The sequence below is a fragment of the Diuraphis noxia genome, unplaced genomic scaffold, assembly GCF_037042655.1.
Source record: "Diuraphis noxia isolate RWA-SAM2 unplaced genomic scaffold, SU_Dnox_SAM2 contig0001, whole genome shotgun sequence".
NCBI classification, from domain to species: domain Eukaryota; kingdom Metazoa; phylum Arthropoda; class Insecta; order Hemiptera; family Aphididae; genus Diuraphis; species Diuraphis noxia.
The window spans coordinates 37,627,443-37,643,535 of NW_028301711.1; the positions used below are offsets into that span (position 1 = coordinate 37,627,443).

At 27.3% G+C, this 16,093-nt stretch overlaps 1 protein-coding gene across 2 annotated transcripts in view; it reads right to left on the reverse strand.

Annotated features, from left to right (window-relative positions):
* Nucleotides 1-6,492: 6,492 nt before the first annotated feature.
* ninaC (STKc_myosinIII_N_like and MYSc_Myo21 domain-containing protein ninaC) overlaps nucleotides 6,493-16,093 on the reverse strand; it is a 39,190-nt gene continuing 29,589 nt past the window's right edge. For both annotated transcript variants that reach the window (XM_089216644.1, XM_089216643.1), the window contains 9 exons: nucleotides 13,493-13,549; nucleotides 12,531-12,578; nucleotides 12,160-12,290; nucleotides 10,806-10,999; nucleotides 10,007-10,119; nucleotides 8,820-8,893; nucleotides 8,617-8,747; nucleotides 7,748-7,847; nucleotides 6,493-7,297 (listed from right to left, as the gene is read on the reverse strand). In XM_089216644.1, coding sequence (XP_089072770.1) covers nucleotides 7,019-7,297; nucleotides 7,748-7,847; nucleotides 8,617-8,747; nucleotides 8,820-8,893; nucleotides 10,007-10,119; nucleotides 10,806-10,999; nucleotides 12,160-12,290; nucleotides 12,531-12,578; nucleotides 13,493-13,549 — 1,127 coding nt within the window. In that variant the 3' untranslated portion in view covers nucleotides 6,493-7,018. The remainder of the gene's footprint in view (nucleotides 7,298-7,747; nucleotides 7,848-8,616; nucleotides 8,748-8,819; nucleotides 8,894-10,006; nucleotides 10,120-10,805; nucleotides 11,000-12,159; nucleotides 12,291-12,530; nucleotides 12,579-13,492; nucleotides 13,550-16,093) is intronic.

The following is a 16,093-nucleotide window of genomic DNA, read 5'->3' on the forward strand; positions in this document are numbered from 1 at the left end:
ATTATTTTATTTTGTTAGTTTGTAAAAACAAATTTATACATTATTTTGTAGTTTGTCCAATGTGTTAAGTATGTGTAATAATAATAATATTTCTTCCTCAAAAATAAAAAATAAAAAAGCGGGTAAGTCGTGGATGTCGCTCTGCTGTACAGTAGGTTACTGTAATGGATGGGATTAAATTTGAATGCAATGATACCTATATCATTGTATACGAAAAACGATTCTGAACGGAGATGATTTGTCAGTCTAGGATATATTATATTTAAATATTGTCATATATTCTATTTTGAAACAAATATTTTATTTTTCAATTAAGACGCATTTTGCAAAAGGCATGGTTAATCAATTTGTGTAGTTATCATGTAGTTATCATAATTCATAATACCTTATATTATCATAGATATACGAATACCTGGTTTGAGGATAAATCGTTATCATTACGCGATTTCATAAAAATTTAAAACTCAAACGCTCAAAACATTTTTCCTATAATAACGCTTCAAATTTTCTCTATAGCTATTTGAAGCAAAACTTATGGAAAACTTGGTGTTAAATTTTATAACCTTAGATATAAATACAAACAATATTATGAATTTTGAACTACAAAATAATTTGCAAATATTCATGGTTTTGACGAATTTTTGTCAATATTTGAAATTCAAATGCTAATAAAAATTTAATTTGAATTTCCGGTGGACATTTTTTTGTAATAAAGATTGACAAATTTGTAAAGAATCTTGTACTAAATTTTCAAATCTTAGATTTAAAAAGAAATTTTTTTATGAATTTCTAGCTTATAATAATTTGCGGATTTTCGTGATTTTTACGTATGTTGTCAAAATTAAAATTTAAATGCTTGTAAAAAAAGAAATGTGACTATACATTTCTTGTATTTTTCAACTGCTATTGTAAAAATATTTTAGGAGCCATGTATTAAATTTTAAAATCTTGGTATAAAAGGAAAATTTTTTATGAATTTCTAGAATAAAATAATTTACGAATTTTCGTGATTTTACGTATGTTGTCAAAATTAAAATTTGAATGCATGTAAAAAAAAAATGTGGCTATATATTTCTTTTATTTTTCAACTGCTATTGCAAAACTATATTATTAGCCTTGTATTATTATTATTAAATTCTCAAATCTTAGAATTAAAAAGAAAAACTTTTATGAATTTCGATCTAAGATAATTTGAACATGTCCGTAATTTTTATGTATTTAGTCAAAAATTGAACTGTAAATGCTTATAAAAAAAATGTGTGACTATATATTTCTTTTATTTTTCAAATTCTATTGTAAAAATATTTTAGGAGCCTTGTATAAAATTTTCAAATCTTAGGTATAAAAAGAAAATTGTTTATGAATTTCTAGGGTAAAATAATTTACGAATTTTTGTGATTTTTACGTATGTTGTCAAAATTAAAATTTGAATACATGTAAAAAAAAATTGTGGCTATACATTTATTTTATTTTTCAACTGCTATTGTAAAAATATATTGTGAGCCTTTTATTAAATTCTCAAATCTTAGAATTAAAAAGAAAAACTTTTATGAATTTCGATCTAAGATAATTTTAAAATTGCCGTAATTTTTACGTATTAAGTCAATATTTGAACTTCAAATGCTAATTTAAAAAAATCGTACATATGTATTTTTATAATTATTTAATCACTATAAGAATAACTTATGGAGGAACTTTGTATTAAATTTTCAAGTATTTTGATAGGGCCATAAAAATTTTATCGACACTTCAAAAAATAATTTTCAGACAAATTGAAAATTTCAGTCGTCTATAAATATCTCAAAAAAAGTCAAAATATTTTGAAAATCAAATCATGTAAAGAAAATGCCAATCTAAATAACTGATAAAATTTTCAAGTATCTACTACTTATATTTTTTGAATAATAACAAATATTTAAAATCGTTTGAGGATAAAATCGTTATCGTTACGCTATTTCGTACAAATTTAAAATTCAAACTCACTTAAAATTTTTCCTATAATGATGCTTCGAGTTTTCTCTATAGCTACTTGAAGAAAAACTTATGGAAAACTTAGTGTTGTATTTTTAATCTTTAGTTATAAACGCAAAAAATTTTATGATTTTTCAACTTACAAATGTTCGCGTTTTCGACAGATTTCGTAAAATTTTGAAATGTAAACGCTGATTAAAAAAAATTGTGACTTACGATTTTTAATTTTTTTTAGCTACAATAAGAAAAACTCATAAGGAACCGTGTATTAAATTTTCAATTTTTTTGGTCGTCCAACATTTTTTTACCAACACTTCAAAAAAAAATTCTCAAAAAAATCTAAAATTTCAGTGGTCTATAAATAACTCAAAAAAAATTCGAAAGTTTTTGAAAATTAAACTGTATATAGATATCACTATCATTAACATTTGGTAAATATTTCAAGTATTTACACTGATTAGTTTTTAAATTACAACCATATAAAAATATCGATTTGGTCGAAAACTGGTTTTGCGTAAAAATTCCCGTTTTTCTGTCATTTTTTTTTTGTTTTTCTCGATTTTTTTGAAAACTGTTGGAAAATGTTTACTCTTGACCTTTATAATGCACCAAGTATCTTCAATTTTACATCGGAAACCGCCCCCAAAGTTTGAAATTGGAGCATTATTTCGACTAGTTATGCTGTACTCAGACACAAAAATAAAAAAACACACACATCATTGTAAAATCAATACATTCATCACTTCGTTCAGAATCTAAAACACTGAATCCCGGAAATATACATATATAGAGACCTATAAAATTCGACGATAAAATAATGCGTGTCTATTGAAATAAAAAATATGGTGTACAATACGTCATGAGTTATGACGTATGCACAAACATTTATAAATAGATGTTATTATGATTGAAAATAGAATTATTAAAAACTGTTAAAGATTCATTGGATTTCGGGAGTTGAAATATATATACAACTATACACCCGTTGTTCGAATATAATAATAAACACACGGATGATTAGTACACCATTGGCCTTACACGGGTCATACTGATAATATATGACCGAGCATATATCACGTGTGCCATCATAGATACAATATATCATAGTCTCCAGCATATATAATATATATTATAATATTATGCTAATATCGTATTATGATGTATCCGATGTGACTTAGCCGAATGTCGAAGATATTTACCCGGCGATATTTCAATTTGAGCGTCGGTCACTCGCCGCCATCTCTCGTTCATTCCCGTTCCAACACGAACACGCGCAATAATAATATATACCTATGCGTGTTGTTACCTCACGTTCCACAATATTATTAAATAATAAATACCTATATAGGTATGCTCGGACCACAATAATTATATATTGTGCTGCGCCACATAGTATAATACATTGTGTAATAGGTAATAATAATAATAATAATAATAATATTATTATATAACACAAACACATAATAAATGTGTGATGTATATAGGCGCACAACGACGACGACTTAAGGTAAACCGAGTTCCGATTTTGAGTCATAGCCGCATATAAATATTATAAATATATACCTAGGTATATAATGTACGGTACCTGCTGCGGGAACCGTAAGTCCCGTCACAATGTATGACCGTACCAGTGAAAAATATATAATTCATTATATTTATATATAGGTTCGGCGTATTCTGTGTGTGTGTGTTACAGTACAGGTCTTATACGTGTACCTATACTGTACCTGATGGAAAACGCCGAAGCCGCCAGATCAAAAAAAAAAAAAAAAACCCCAAAACAGAGTTGCAGAGAAAAGGATATATTGTATTGTATAGAAAAATAGTGAAAAAGAGAAATAAAGAAATTCTGTGAAAGATTATACGCATTTCTACAGTCTTATAATAATATTATTACGTTACATGACCTATATGCGGTCCGATTTTAGTCAACAACAATAATATATGTATGAATGGGTATACACACGGAGAAGATATTATGTTATAATGTTTTGACCTTTGTGGAATTACCGATCGGATTTCGGGTTCTTTTCATTTATATAAAAAAAAAAAAAATGCAGCGATTTCCACAATGACCGCGGGTGGTGAGGTATCCCCAAGCGATATTATGTGGGTGTATATATACGCATTATACGCATTTCTGTATCACATATTATATATAGGTAATATTATTATCATATATTCGTGCGTGCGGCACACAACTGCACTTGTAGCGTACGTATAATGTATTATTATTATTATTATAACGCAATAAAATTGTATAATATATATGAGCGTGTCCGCAATATTGTATGTATTAGTATTATTATATGTGTATATGCACGCGTACAGTGTGTGAATTTCTCCCGAACAACGGGTTTCGGCCTTTTTAATTTGGCCGGTATAACGGATGTAGAGACATATATTATGGTATAATCCTGTGGTATACCAAACCAATGATACATATACATAGATATTATATATATATATATATATATATAATGTTACGGACTCGAACAAATAATGGATTGTACATTTCGGGCCCGAATAAACGTCGCCGCTTTGTCGGAATCTGAGGGTATGGGACGTAGTATAGGTACTTGTGAGTATCCCATGTCCGCCCATATATATATGTAGAAGACAAATAATGCATTACCTATATACCATGTATTATGATGTTATTATTGTGCATCGGTACTATACGTAATAAGGACATCACACGGCGATGACGGCCTTAGAGAAAAGGGACACAATGCCACACGATATATTATGTATATAGGCGGCGTACTACACAATATATTATTACATAACTTACTGTAGTGCAAAACGTAAGTAGGTACATTATATTATTATTATTGTGTCACATGCCCAAACAACATGGTAACCGCAATGACCGAGAAGAGCCGCACACGATATCGTTCGTTCATCGACGATAATATTATTATTATATTGATTGTGCTTGATAAAATAAAATAAAATATGGTTAAGTCTTAACTTTAGTAAAAATATGATATCAATTATTTATATCACTGACCCTATGGTTGCGTATTAAGAAGAGGCTATGCATCACACCCACGGCCTAATATTAACGATGTATCATATTGTATAAGCAGATAACAGTAGGTAAGGCGTAGGTACTAGGCAATCGTTTATACCTCTAAATTTTAAAAGACACTAAGAAGATGAGAGTTCCATCATGTCAGTGAAAACATTTTCATTACACTTTGTATGGAATTTTATTGAAAATGTACCTAAATACTCAACACAAAAAGTTTTTTACATACCTAATAATATTTTATTTTCTATTTTTCTTAATTTCACAATTTATGGTGGTCTAGGTTTTTTTTTCGCCCACATATTTTAAAATTTCTTTGTTTCTATGGATTTGTAAAGAAGGCTCGCCTGCCACACAGATAATGCTAATACGGATATCTAGATGGTCGGATAATACGTTTCCCAGTTTTACCTGAATTTTTCGGTCAAGAGGAAGTTGTATAGGAAAGATAGCATGTTTCCTGAAATACTCCCTTTCTGGAGAGTGTGTAGTACTTTTTTTTTCCAAACCATATGATATGCCATTTCAATGTAGAGAGCGATTAGGATTAGGTGTTGTTTTCTTATTATTATAATAACATTTTTTTTAGAATGAAAACATCTTGGATCGATTTTACAAAAATGTTCAAACTATTCGAAAAATATTTACAGAAATAATAATTATATGGTACCTGGGGAAATTCGTCAGAAATAAAATCAACAAATCCAGTTGAATCAAAGAAAAATTAAATATGTCTATTGGTTTTGGGCAAATTTAATACAAAGTTCCTAAAATATTTTTACAATAGCAGTTGAAAAATAAAAGAAATACATAGTCACAATTTTTTTTTATAAGCATTCAAATTTCAATTTTGAAAACATTCGTAAAAATCACGAAAATTTGCAAATTATTTTAAGCTAGAAAATTCATAAAAAATTTTCTTTTTAAATCTAAGATTTGAAAATGTTTAATAATCTATAATAATATATCCTATACAAATAATCCGTTTCCGTTCAGAATCGTTTTTCGTATACAATGATACAATATCATTGCGGATTCAAATTTAATTCCATCCATTACAGTAATCCACTTTTGTAACCTACTGTACAGCAGAGCGACATCCACGACTTAGGTACCCGCTTTTTTTCTCATGATTTATGAGCTAATTGATATAAAACAATGAAGTTAAGTTATTATTAGTTAAATCAAATAATCAAATTCGTAAATATGTGATGATATCATGCAAAATGCAATATTTACATTACATAATTATAATATATTGGAGCAAAAATAATCGCAACAAATTAAATAATGAAAACTAGATTTTCCTTATAAACTTTCTTAGACATTTTAAGAAAATTCATAATGACTAAGTAATGATAGTTTTTATCCATAATATATTAATGTGATAAGAATTTGGTTAAGTTAGCTGTTACTTAGTAATTTCTTAGTGAAATTGTTATTGTACTAATCTAGAGCTTAACTTCGTATCGTGCAATAATATTGAATTAATGTTTTAAAATGTTTTGTATTATTGTTATTCATACAATAGTTCGAAAAAAGAAATAATAATACAAGATTTTAGAATATCGTTATTACAAGTGATGTAATAGTGTCACATAAACATTTGTTAGTATATTCATAAAAACTAATGTGGCCAACAATCAATATAAGTGCCTGGTATAAGTTAATATATATGATAAAGTTTTAAGTGTTTATATTTGAAAATGTTCGGCTGTTACTTTGATTAAAACGTAATCGGTAAGGTGAGTTACACAATCAGCTGTGACTTGTGAATATAAGGACAAATTTAATGTAGTCGGAAGGTCACAAAAATGACGTTAACACGATTTCACAACTAATACTATATCTATACTTATAAAGTTATAACTATATTTAGTGTCTAGAATGCGAACGTACAAATGTATCCGTACCTATCCCGTTTATAATACTGTATAAATAATAATAACAATAATAATAATAATAATATGATATAATAACTAATTTTTGCGACGTCAATGGTGAGCAACTGGATTAAAGGTCGCAAGAAGAGCCCTCTAGCATTACTCCTGGTATGATCTCAGTCCTCGTTGCTCTAGACAGTTGATGGTTCAGCTCGTTCTTGTAATCCTTTGACCGTTTCACGTTGTCTGCGTCCGACCTATAACCGTAATCTTCTCCTATCCGTGTCACCGGTCGTCCGCCGGCGTGCCCCTTGTCCGTCATTCTTTCACCATTGGACTTTTCCGACGAGAACTCTATGGTCCGACCGTCCATAGACGAACGTTTGTAGTTGGTCTTTTTCAAAATTGCCTAATACAAATCACATTATATTATATAAGGGTACTATTGTAACACGAAAAATTAAATGGTTAGTATAATAGTCTAATTTGAGGACAACGCTATGATTATTCGATACATATAATATTACAGTGCAGTAGCTGTGATTTATCTTTGGGAGGAGGAGGAGGAGGAGTCTGATAATGTATTTACACAGAGTTGGCTTAAAAACAATGTTTCCCACAAGCTTAACATGCCGATGTAGAGGTTGTGTGTTAGACTTAAGTTTGAGGCTATAGAAATTTGTATTTGCAGTGACATTCATAGACCGTAGCAATAGTTTTAAAATTTTTTTACAATTTCGAGAATTAAGACACAGCCTAAAAGTACCCAACGCTACGCCACTGTAATATTATATATATTTTGAATTATTATTGTTGCATTAAATGTGCAATGGAAAACATTTTAATGACAGTAGCTAACCTGAAAATTGTAAGGAGGATCGTCTTCATCTACGTAGTCCGACTGGTATTGTTTACCTTTTGTTTGAAGTTCAAGAACAGGATTTAATTTATCTGATGGTCTAAACATTTAAATAATTGTAGTTTTACTTTATATTATTATAGAACTCCATAATAGATTTACTGGTTTCAAATTTAAATTTGTTGAATGTCTCTAGGGTAAAGATAAACATAAAATGTATTTTAAGCTTAACCCCTTATATAGTTACCTATATGAATTTCAAATTGTGCATAAATACATAATTTTATACAGCGTTATTGAATATTTACTATGTACATATGTATAGTACCTAATATATTAAATTTTATACGCGCAGTATACCATATTTTTAAAATTTTAATTATTGTAAAAACTTATAAAAATAAAATGTTTAATTTACTGTCAATAAAAAAAAAATGATTTCTATACATATATCTTAGCGGTACTGTTTATATTTGAAAAAGTGGTTTTTGGAAAATCACTAAGATATGACTAACTAAAACAAATATAATTGTAAAATATTGTGATCAATATTATATAAATTTGCATTAGGTACCTACTTATATTATCATTTTGTTATACTCATTCTTTAAAACTTTATACTGAATCGAAGCAAACGTAGAAACCCAGCTAGAATTCAGTTAGTCTTTTATAATAATCGACTTTTGTTTTTTAAACATTTAACTTTAATGAAGGTTGAAAAATAAAAGTTATACACTCTCTAGAAGATATATAGTATTAATATTACATCGAATAATATGCATTATTAGTAAGCCATATGTACCTAATGGCTAATTCATAAAATAATTATACTAAAACTAGATTATACATACAATTATTAAACAACGAACTTTTTTATGTTTGATTTATTCGCTGTAGTGATCACTTTGGAATCATTTTTCTCTTTCATACTATATCTGTTGTCACTCACAGATTTTCTAATTGGTTTTTCATCCTGTTTTTGATACATACGATTGTTCTCCTAGTACAAAAACTCAATTTTAAATTCATGTCTACATTTTCGTTGAACACGGAATACTAAATTTGTGCTTACAGAATATTGCTGTTGACTGTTGTTGGTATTGGAAAATCGTACTGCTTGAGCAATATCTACTTGTACGCTTTGGTCTATTAAAAATAGGTTAGTAAAAAAATAATTTTATAAGAAAACATTTTTTACTAACATGAATTTATCCTCGGCTAAGAATATAATTATTTGCACATAAAAGGATTGAAATTAATATTTTACATTTCGTACATTTCGTACATTTTAAAAATGCCATTATTAGTAATACTATTAATATAGAAAATTAGTTTTATTTTTTATTTTTATGGCCTATTACATAGAAATATATTTTATTGAAATGCATACATACTAATATTATTCACAGAATATTAAAGTTTGGATGCGTCTTAGTTTAAATCTAATTAAAATGTTTTTAATATTATGTATCAACACGTAGTTATTATTAATCAGTAAAAAATACTTAATAATAATTTTATTAGATCACATATTTCAGATAGTGAAACCAAAATAGTGGTATTATTTTACAACATTATAATTATTAAATACAGTTAAAAACTGAACATGTACCAGGTACATTGTACCTCAATCGTAGTAAAACTAGTCATAGAAAACCTAGAAAAAGATCCAACTCAGAGCCTTTTTTTTAATGTTTGATGGATTGACTTATATTTGATATAAGATTATTTGATAATAAATTTCCCTATATAATGTTATACATTTTAATTACGGATATAATCCATTAATCCACCTAACCTTACCACCTCATCCTTATCTCAAATATATATATATTTATATATATAAATTATACCTATCATAGTACCACATACAGCAATATCCACCTCCAGAACAAAATCATAACTATGCCACTGAAAACTACCAATAGGGTTATCCCTAAAATATTCAAGTACTCACTATAATTTACATATTTTAGTGAACATAAAATATTTGTAAAAATAATATACAGCATAATATGTACAATATATATATAATATATAATATGTAAGTATACAATGGAACCTCTACAAGTCGAATTTTCGATACCTACCTCGAATTAATTATTTGACCTCAATCGATTAGAGTTATCAAGGTTCCACTATATATTGTATATACGTCATATATAAACAATTCAAATCGATGAGATAGTTGTTTTCTATCACGATATATACATGAGCATATGACATAATCTGCTATAAGCGATGACTGAATTATGTTACCTCGAACAGCGAACGAGTGTTTCAAAATTTTAAATGTAGTACGAGCTTCAGGAAAACGATTCAGAGGAGAGTCCCAATTGCAATCATCCACATTGTTCAGTATACCGAAACAACTGCAAAATGCACAAAATATGGTAGGTAAAGTGATATAAATTGGATAGATATATTATTATTATTTATTATAATGTATATAATTTAAATTATTATAATACTGTAAATAATATTTTCACAGCCAATAACGAGTTTTGAATCAAAAATAAATTAATAAATGTACAATAATTAGATTTATTGAAATTTTATAATTAAACTAACTAATTATAAGAGACGAAAATATTATGATCCAATAGTGATTAGTAGTGTAATATTATGTTTAAATAGAATAAACACATTTTTTGAATATAATTAAAAGTAAAATTAAATGTTAGAAGTCTTTTTAAAAATTATTTCTTTGCAAAAATAATATGTCGTAAATTACTTGATTTAAATAAGATGTTTCAAGATAAAAAATAAGGCCGTTATTGAAATTAAAAAAATTTTATATTTATTTTGAACATTGGAGATTGGACTATACAAATTGTATTCAAAAATTGCGTCATATTGAGCAGCTACATATTATATTAAAATATTTTAGTGATCTAGATAGTAGTTAATAGTGGTCCAATTAATCAAAAAGTTTCATTTACATCGGAAAAATTGTTGGTGTTTAGTTATTTCTAGACGACACACAACGAGCAATAATAAGGCACTATAACGTCTATAACACTATTATAATGTAAATTATGTTATTAGTTTTTATTACTTTTCGTCCATCGTGTTATTCTGATTGGTTTCCGTTTCCATCTGATTCAATTGGAACGGTATCTTGTACAAATAACACCTCTTGCTGCCCAAGAATTCGTTTACGCTGGTCGTGCTCATGACATCTTTCAGCATAACCGGTCGGTGGTTCATGTTGTTTAAACTACTAATCGCGTGTTGGTTATACAAATGCACCTGTGGACGAGCCATTACAACGTGTATTATAGGTACATAATATTATAATATGTAATAGGCATCGATCAGTCAGAGTTGTCGAGGGCATTTGGAATCCGATTGTGTGAAGCTTCGTCGAGAAGAAGTCATACGGTCGATGTGTAGATACTAAAGATTAAAGACTGATGACGAATAACAATTCGACGCTTTGCTTTGCTTTGGGGGGGAGGGGATGGCTATGCCGTTAACTATACCAGGCTTGCGCCTTTCCTTTATTAGTGGGTGGAAGTTTGAAGATGTTTGGTTATGTTTATTGGTTAGTCCATGTAAATGGGTAGGGTTTGGGTATGCAGAGATGTATAGCACATATGCAGTTTTATTTGTTTACGTCCAGTACTTTTTTGTAGAAGGGTGGTAGAGTGGAGAGGGGTGTTAGAGGAGTTTTACATATTAAAAAAAAATATTTATGCGTTTTATCTAATTACCTAATCAGTACGATTTTAAATAATCATCAGGTACGCACTTTTTTTTTTAACAATTTTTATACAAATCCTTATTTTTTTGAATTCAAGCACAGCTTACAGAATCCAACGTATTTGATTGAAAAAATTGAAAAAATTGTTGAGAACATTATATAACGAAACACTCTCACGAACTTAACTCGAATAAAACAAAATTAGGGTACTTGCCCTAAAAAACACTATCGTAAATTTTGTTCAAATATTAGTAGGTTTGTACCTACCTCTACATATTACGTCATGTTGAAATATAAACAAGTCATAGATGACAGATATTCTAGTGTGTTATCACAGTATGGATATCACAAATTTTAGTTAGTTACAAATAATTTAGAATATTAATGGTTTTATAGTTTTTATTGAATAATATAAGTTCAGTATAAATCAGTATTATTATTGTATATTATAACTACCGTATCTGACTTAATTAAAATCATTATATATCATATTATATTATATTTTATTAACGCTTGTATTTTATTATTTCGAGACTGTGAAATAAGGTAGGCAAGATTTTACAAATATCATTTTTTACTTTTATAATTTATATAATAATGCAATTCTGTTAAATCATTTGTTTAATTTTAAATATTTTTACGATACCTATTACACAATGGCCAACTTAGTTATACTAACTAAAATAATAATGCGTGTCTAAATTACCTGCAATGAAAAGTATACAACGTCTTGAAGTTTATTGGCTCGATCCAACAATACGATTTGATAGATTGATTTTCCTTTCCATTTATTAATAATCATCTTTAGTTTTTTACGTCCCACGGCATTAAGTTTGTCTAAAGAAAAAATGCGTTGATCAAATTTATTTAGCATTATAATGCCATATTATAATAAATTTAGAGTTATTTAAGCTTATTATTTATATATTTAAGTCACTATTATTTTAGTAGATAGTTAAATAAGTTAATTTTTAATGTTATATTACATCAGAAGATGATATTATTTGTTAAAACACAACATTATAATAATCATAATATTTTGACAGCAACATTACTATACATTAATTTAGTACTTACCGACTTTTGTCGAACTGTTTTTATTTCGTACTTGATATCCCTTATAATCTAAATGGAAAATTAAAATAAATTAATATTCAATCAGTTATATTATTTTAAATGTATAATATGTTCGAACACGTGGCTGATCTTTGTTATTGATTATGATTCATCGACAAATAAAAATCATTCTCGATAAGTGCTCGGTATATAAAAATAATGATATGAAGATCTCAAAAAATTAACATACGCATAGCTTTGTGTCAAGTAGACAGTTATAGCCTCATCAGTCATCACCATATTACGGAACATTATTTTTGTGTTTGTACTTACTTTGAGAAAATCTTAAAAACTTATAGGTTAAAGATACTGCCTAAATCTAAGTAATAGTATCAAACAAAATGTAAACCTTAATGCCTAACTTTTTTATTCCTAAACACGAAGTTTAAATTATATACCTAATAATAATGTAACCCAACAGAATTTATGATTAAAACATTTCCTTAGTGAGTAGAATTTTTAGACAATATTTTAACATGTAAAACAGAAGTATGAACTATGAACAATATAAAATTGATTTTAAAATGTTTCATAATCAACCACTTTAACGAGAAGTTATATTATCAGATACACCAAAAAAATATTGATAACATCCTATCCCTAATATTACCTTCATTTATAGATATATACAGAAACACTTTTCTCTTGGCATCTATTGGCAACAACAATATTACAGTGGAATTTTGGTACCTTGAAGTTTTTGTAAATAGACATTTTTTCAGTCCCTATCATTCATTTACATATTTTTAATTATCTGTCGGTAGTTATAAGTTATTTTTCGATATGTTTTTTTCCTCTTGAGGCTTTTTTAAATACCAAGGTTCCAATGTATAAGCCAATACAATAATGACTGTGTTATATACGCACAATAACTATACTAAAATAATTATTGATACAATATGAAATTCGTATTATATACTCACGTTTTTGTATAACTAATGCTGCCTCCTCTTGAATAGTTGAATATTTTCGATTATTCGCTGAAAATCATATTTTATCAAAATATTATCTTAGAATTATAATACGATTTTATTTTATATTTCAATATTTTGACAACTCAGGAATATTGATTATATTTAAAAAAATTCAAGTATACAAAACATACAATGTATCAATTACAGGGAAGTGAGTATACCTATAACTGTTTATCGCATTATAATTTAAAACTACAAAATATAGAATGTAATTGTTATTTAACACACTCGAACCCATCCTGTAACTCAATAAGTATACATTTATTAGTATGTCGCTAGGTATGTAATATTATGTATTTTTTATTCAAAGAAATTATTGATGGAATATGACAGTGAAATCATAATATCACGTCGTCATAATTGTTTCATTTAAATGATAAATTGACTTAAATACAATTTATAATAAGTACAATCAATTATTGTATGTACAAAATGTAATAGAATATGCTATACAGTGAAACTTCCATAATATAACGAAGTCTCATTAGCAAAAAAAAAAAAAATTGTACTATTGAGAAATTCGTTGAATGTAATTAAATAAACTTGGTTCTAATTTGGTAACATTCTTACAAATATTTCGTTGAATAGAAAATTGTATTAAACAGAAGTTCGTTACATCGAAGTTTTACTGTATAGTGTATTAGTGTATAATATCGGGTACCTAAGGCACGTGTTTAAGGCTTTATAGGTATTTTCTTTATAATTTAGTTTTGATTATATACATCACACATTTCATCAAATGCGCGCGTTCGATACTTTGATAAATTAGAAGGTTTTTGAAAACTACGCTTTCTCGATCAATATAATAGTATTAGCATGTTTAAAAATTATAATGAATAAAAACGAATTGTAATTAGCTCAGTGTTTATTTTAATGTTGTATTATTTTATATTAAAAACGATACGGAATTCACGAGTGTTACATCAAAATCTGAGAAACCGAACACGTAAATATTTGAATGTCTATTGAGTAGTGATTGCTAGGTATAAAAAAAATGTTAAAACAAATCTAATAAATAGCAATTATTATATAATATCGAGTACCTACGTCAACATTAATTGGTAAACTTTTTAAACTAATTACAAATAAAAATGAAAAAAAATACTCCAAGACGAAATTGAGATCTATGTACCTATGTATATTACATTATTGAAGTCAATTAGTAAAAAAAAAAATATTATGAAATCTGCATAGCCATTCAAATTTTACGTCATGAAATATTACTTACGAATAAGACAATATTATTAAAAACTATAATAGTTTTTTTTTTTTTTAAAAAACAGTTTACTTACAAATTACAATAAAATATCGAACCAATTTGCTCGGGAAACTATAATTGAATATAATAAATAATTGAATTCATATAAAATGGTTTAGGTTGAAATTAAATAATATAATATCAAAAGTTCTATAACTACTCATTTAATATTAACATAAACAGTATAATATAGAATAACCTATTAAATATTTCTGGACCCGGTAAATTAACCCGAGCCGAGTACAGTAAATAGGTTGATTATTTAAACATTCTCAACCCCCTTCCATTTCTACCTTTAAGTTAGGTTAGGTTAGTATATATTTTATATTTATTCAAATACTGATTTTTGGAATTTTCAAGTGCAGCTAATGACCAATGCCCATATTCTCAAAATTCCTGATATTTGTTGTACTACTTAAGTAATGAGGTGATCCAAAACTTTTATTTTTCAAATGAGAATCCCGGTTTATTGTTACAAAGTGGATGGCTTTCTTCGAAATGTTGATGAATTCAAATCAAAATTCTAATAATTAATTTCTGAGAGATAAAATATTTATATTAAGGATAATAATTATTGAAAAAGTTTTTAAAAATATAAGCTTTACGTAATATTAGATGTAATATTCATTATACTTAGATTTTTACAAATTATTTAAAATAGATTATATTCCAACATTTTCAAAGTATTTAAGTCCCCATAGTAAACTTGATATATCATATACTTGACCTATTACTATGTACATAATATCCTTAGTAGTTAGTACACAATGTTAAATAACTCAAAAACTAATCATTTAATATTCAAATTTTAATTTTGATATATTAAAATTCTCAATAATGAAAAAATCTGGTGAATAATTAAAAGTGAAAGATAGGGCGAAGTCCTATATGAAAATCAAAAATTTCCATGGTCACAGAATTTTAAGTGGTGTGAAAAATCGCAAGTAGGTATTCAAAAATATGGTTTTCAAGTGTATTCAAAAATGTCCAAAAATCTAAATTTTATTTAATGAACTATAAAAGCATAAAAATAAGGTAAACATGCTTAAAAAATCACCGTAACATCTACGTCTGAATTTATGGAGATCGAGAAAGCAAACTAAAAAAAAAAAACAACAAAAACACAGGAACAAAACTTTGACTAAGACTTGGATGCAAACAACTATTCAAGTGTCGAATAATAATTAATCAATTAAAAGCTTTTATACTGACCCATGTGGGAGTTGACGTCGACCACAAATGACAGTGGATAGAGTGTAGTGCCGTTCGAACTCCAGAACTTGTGAAATCGG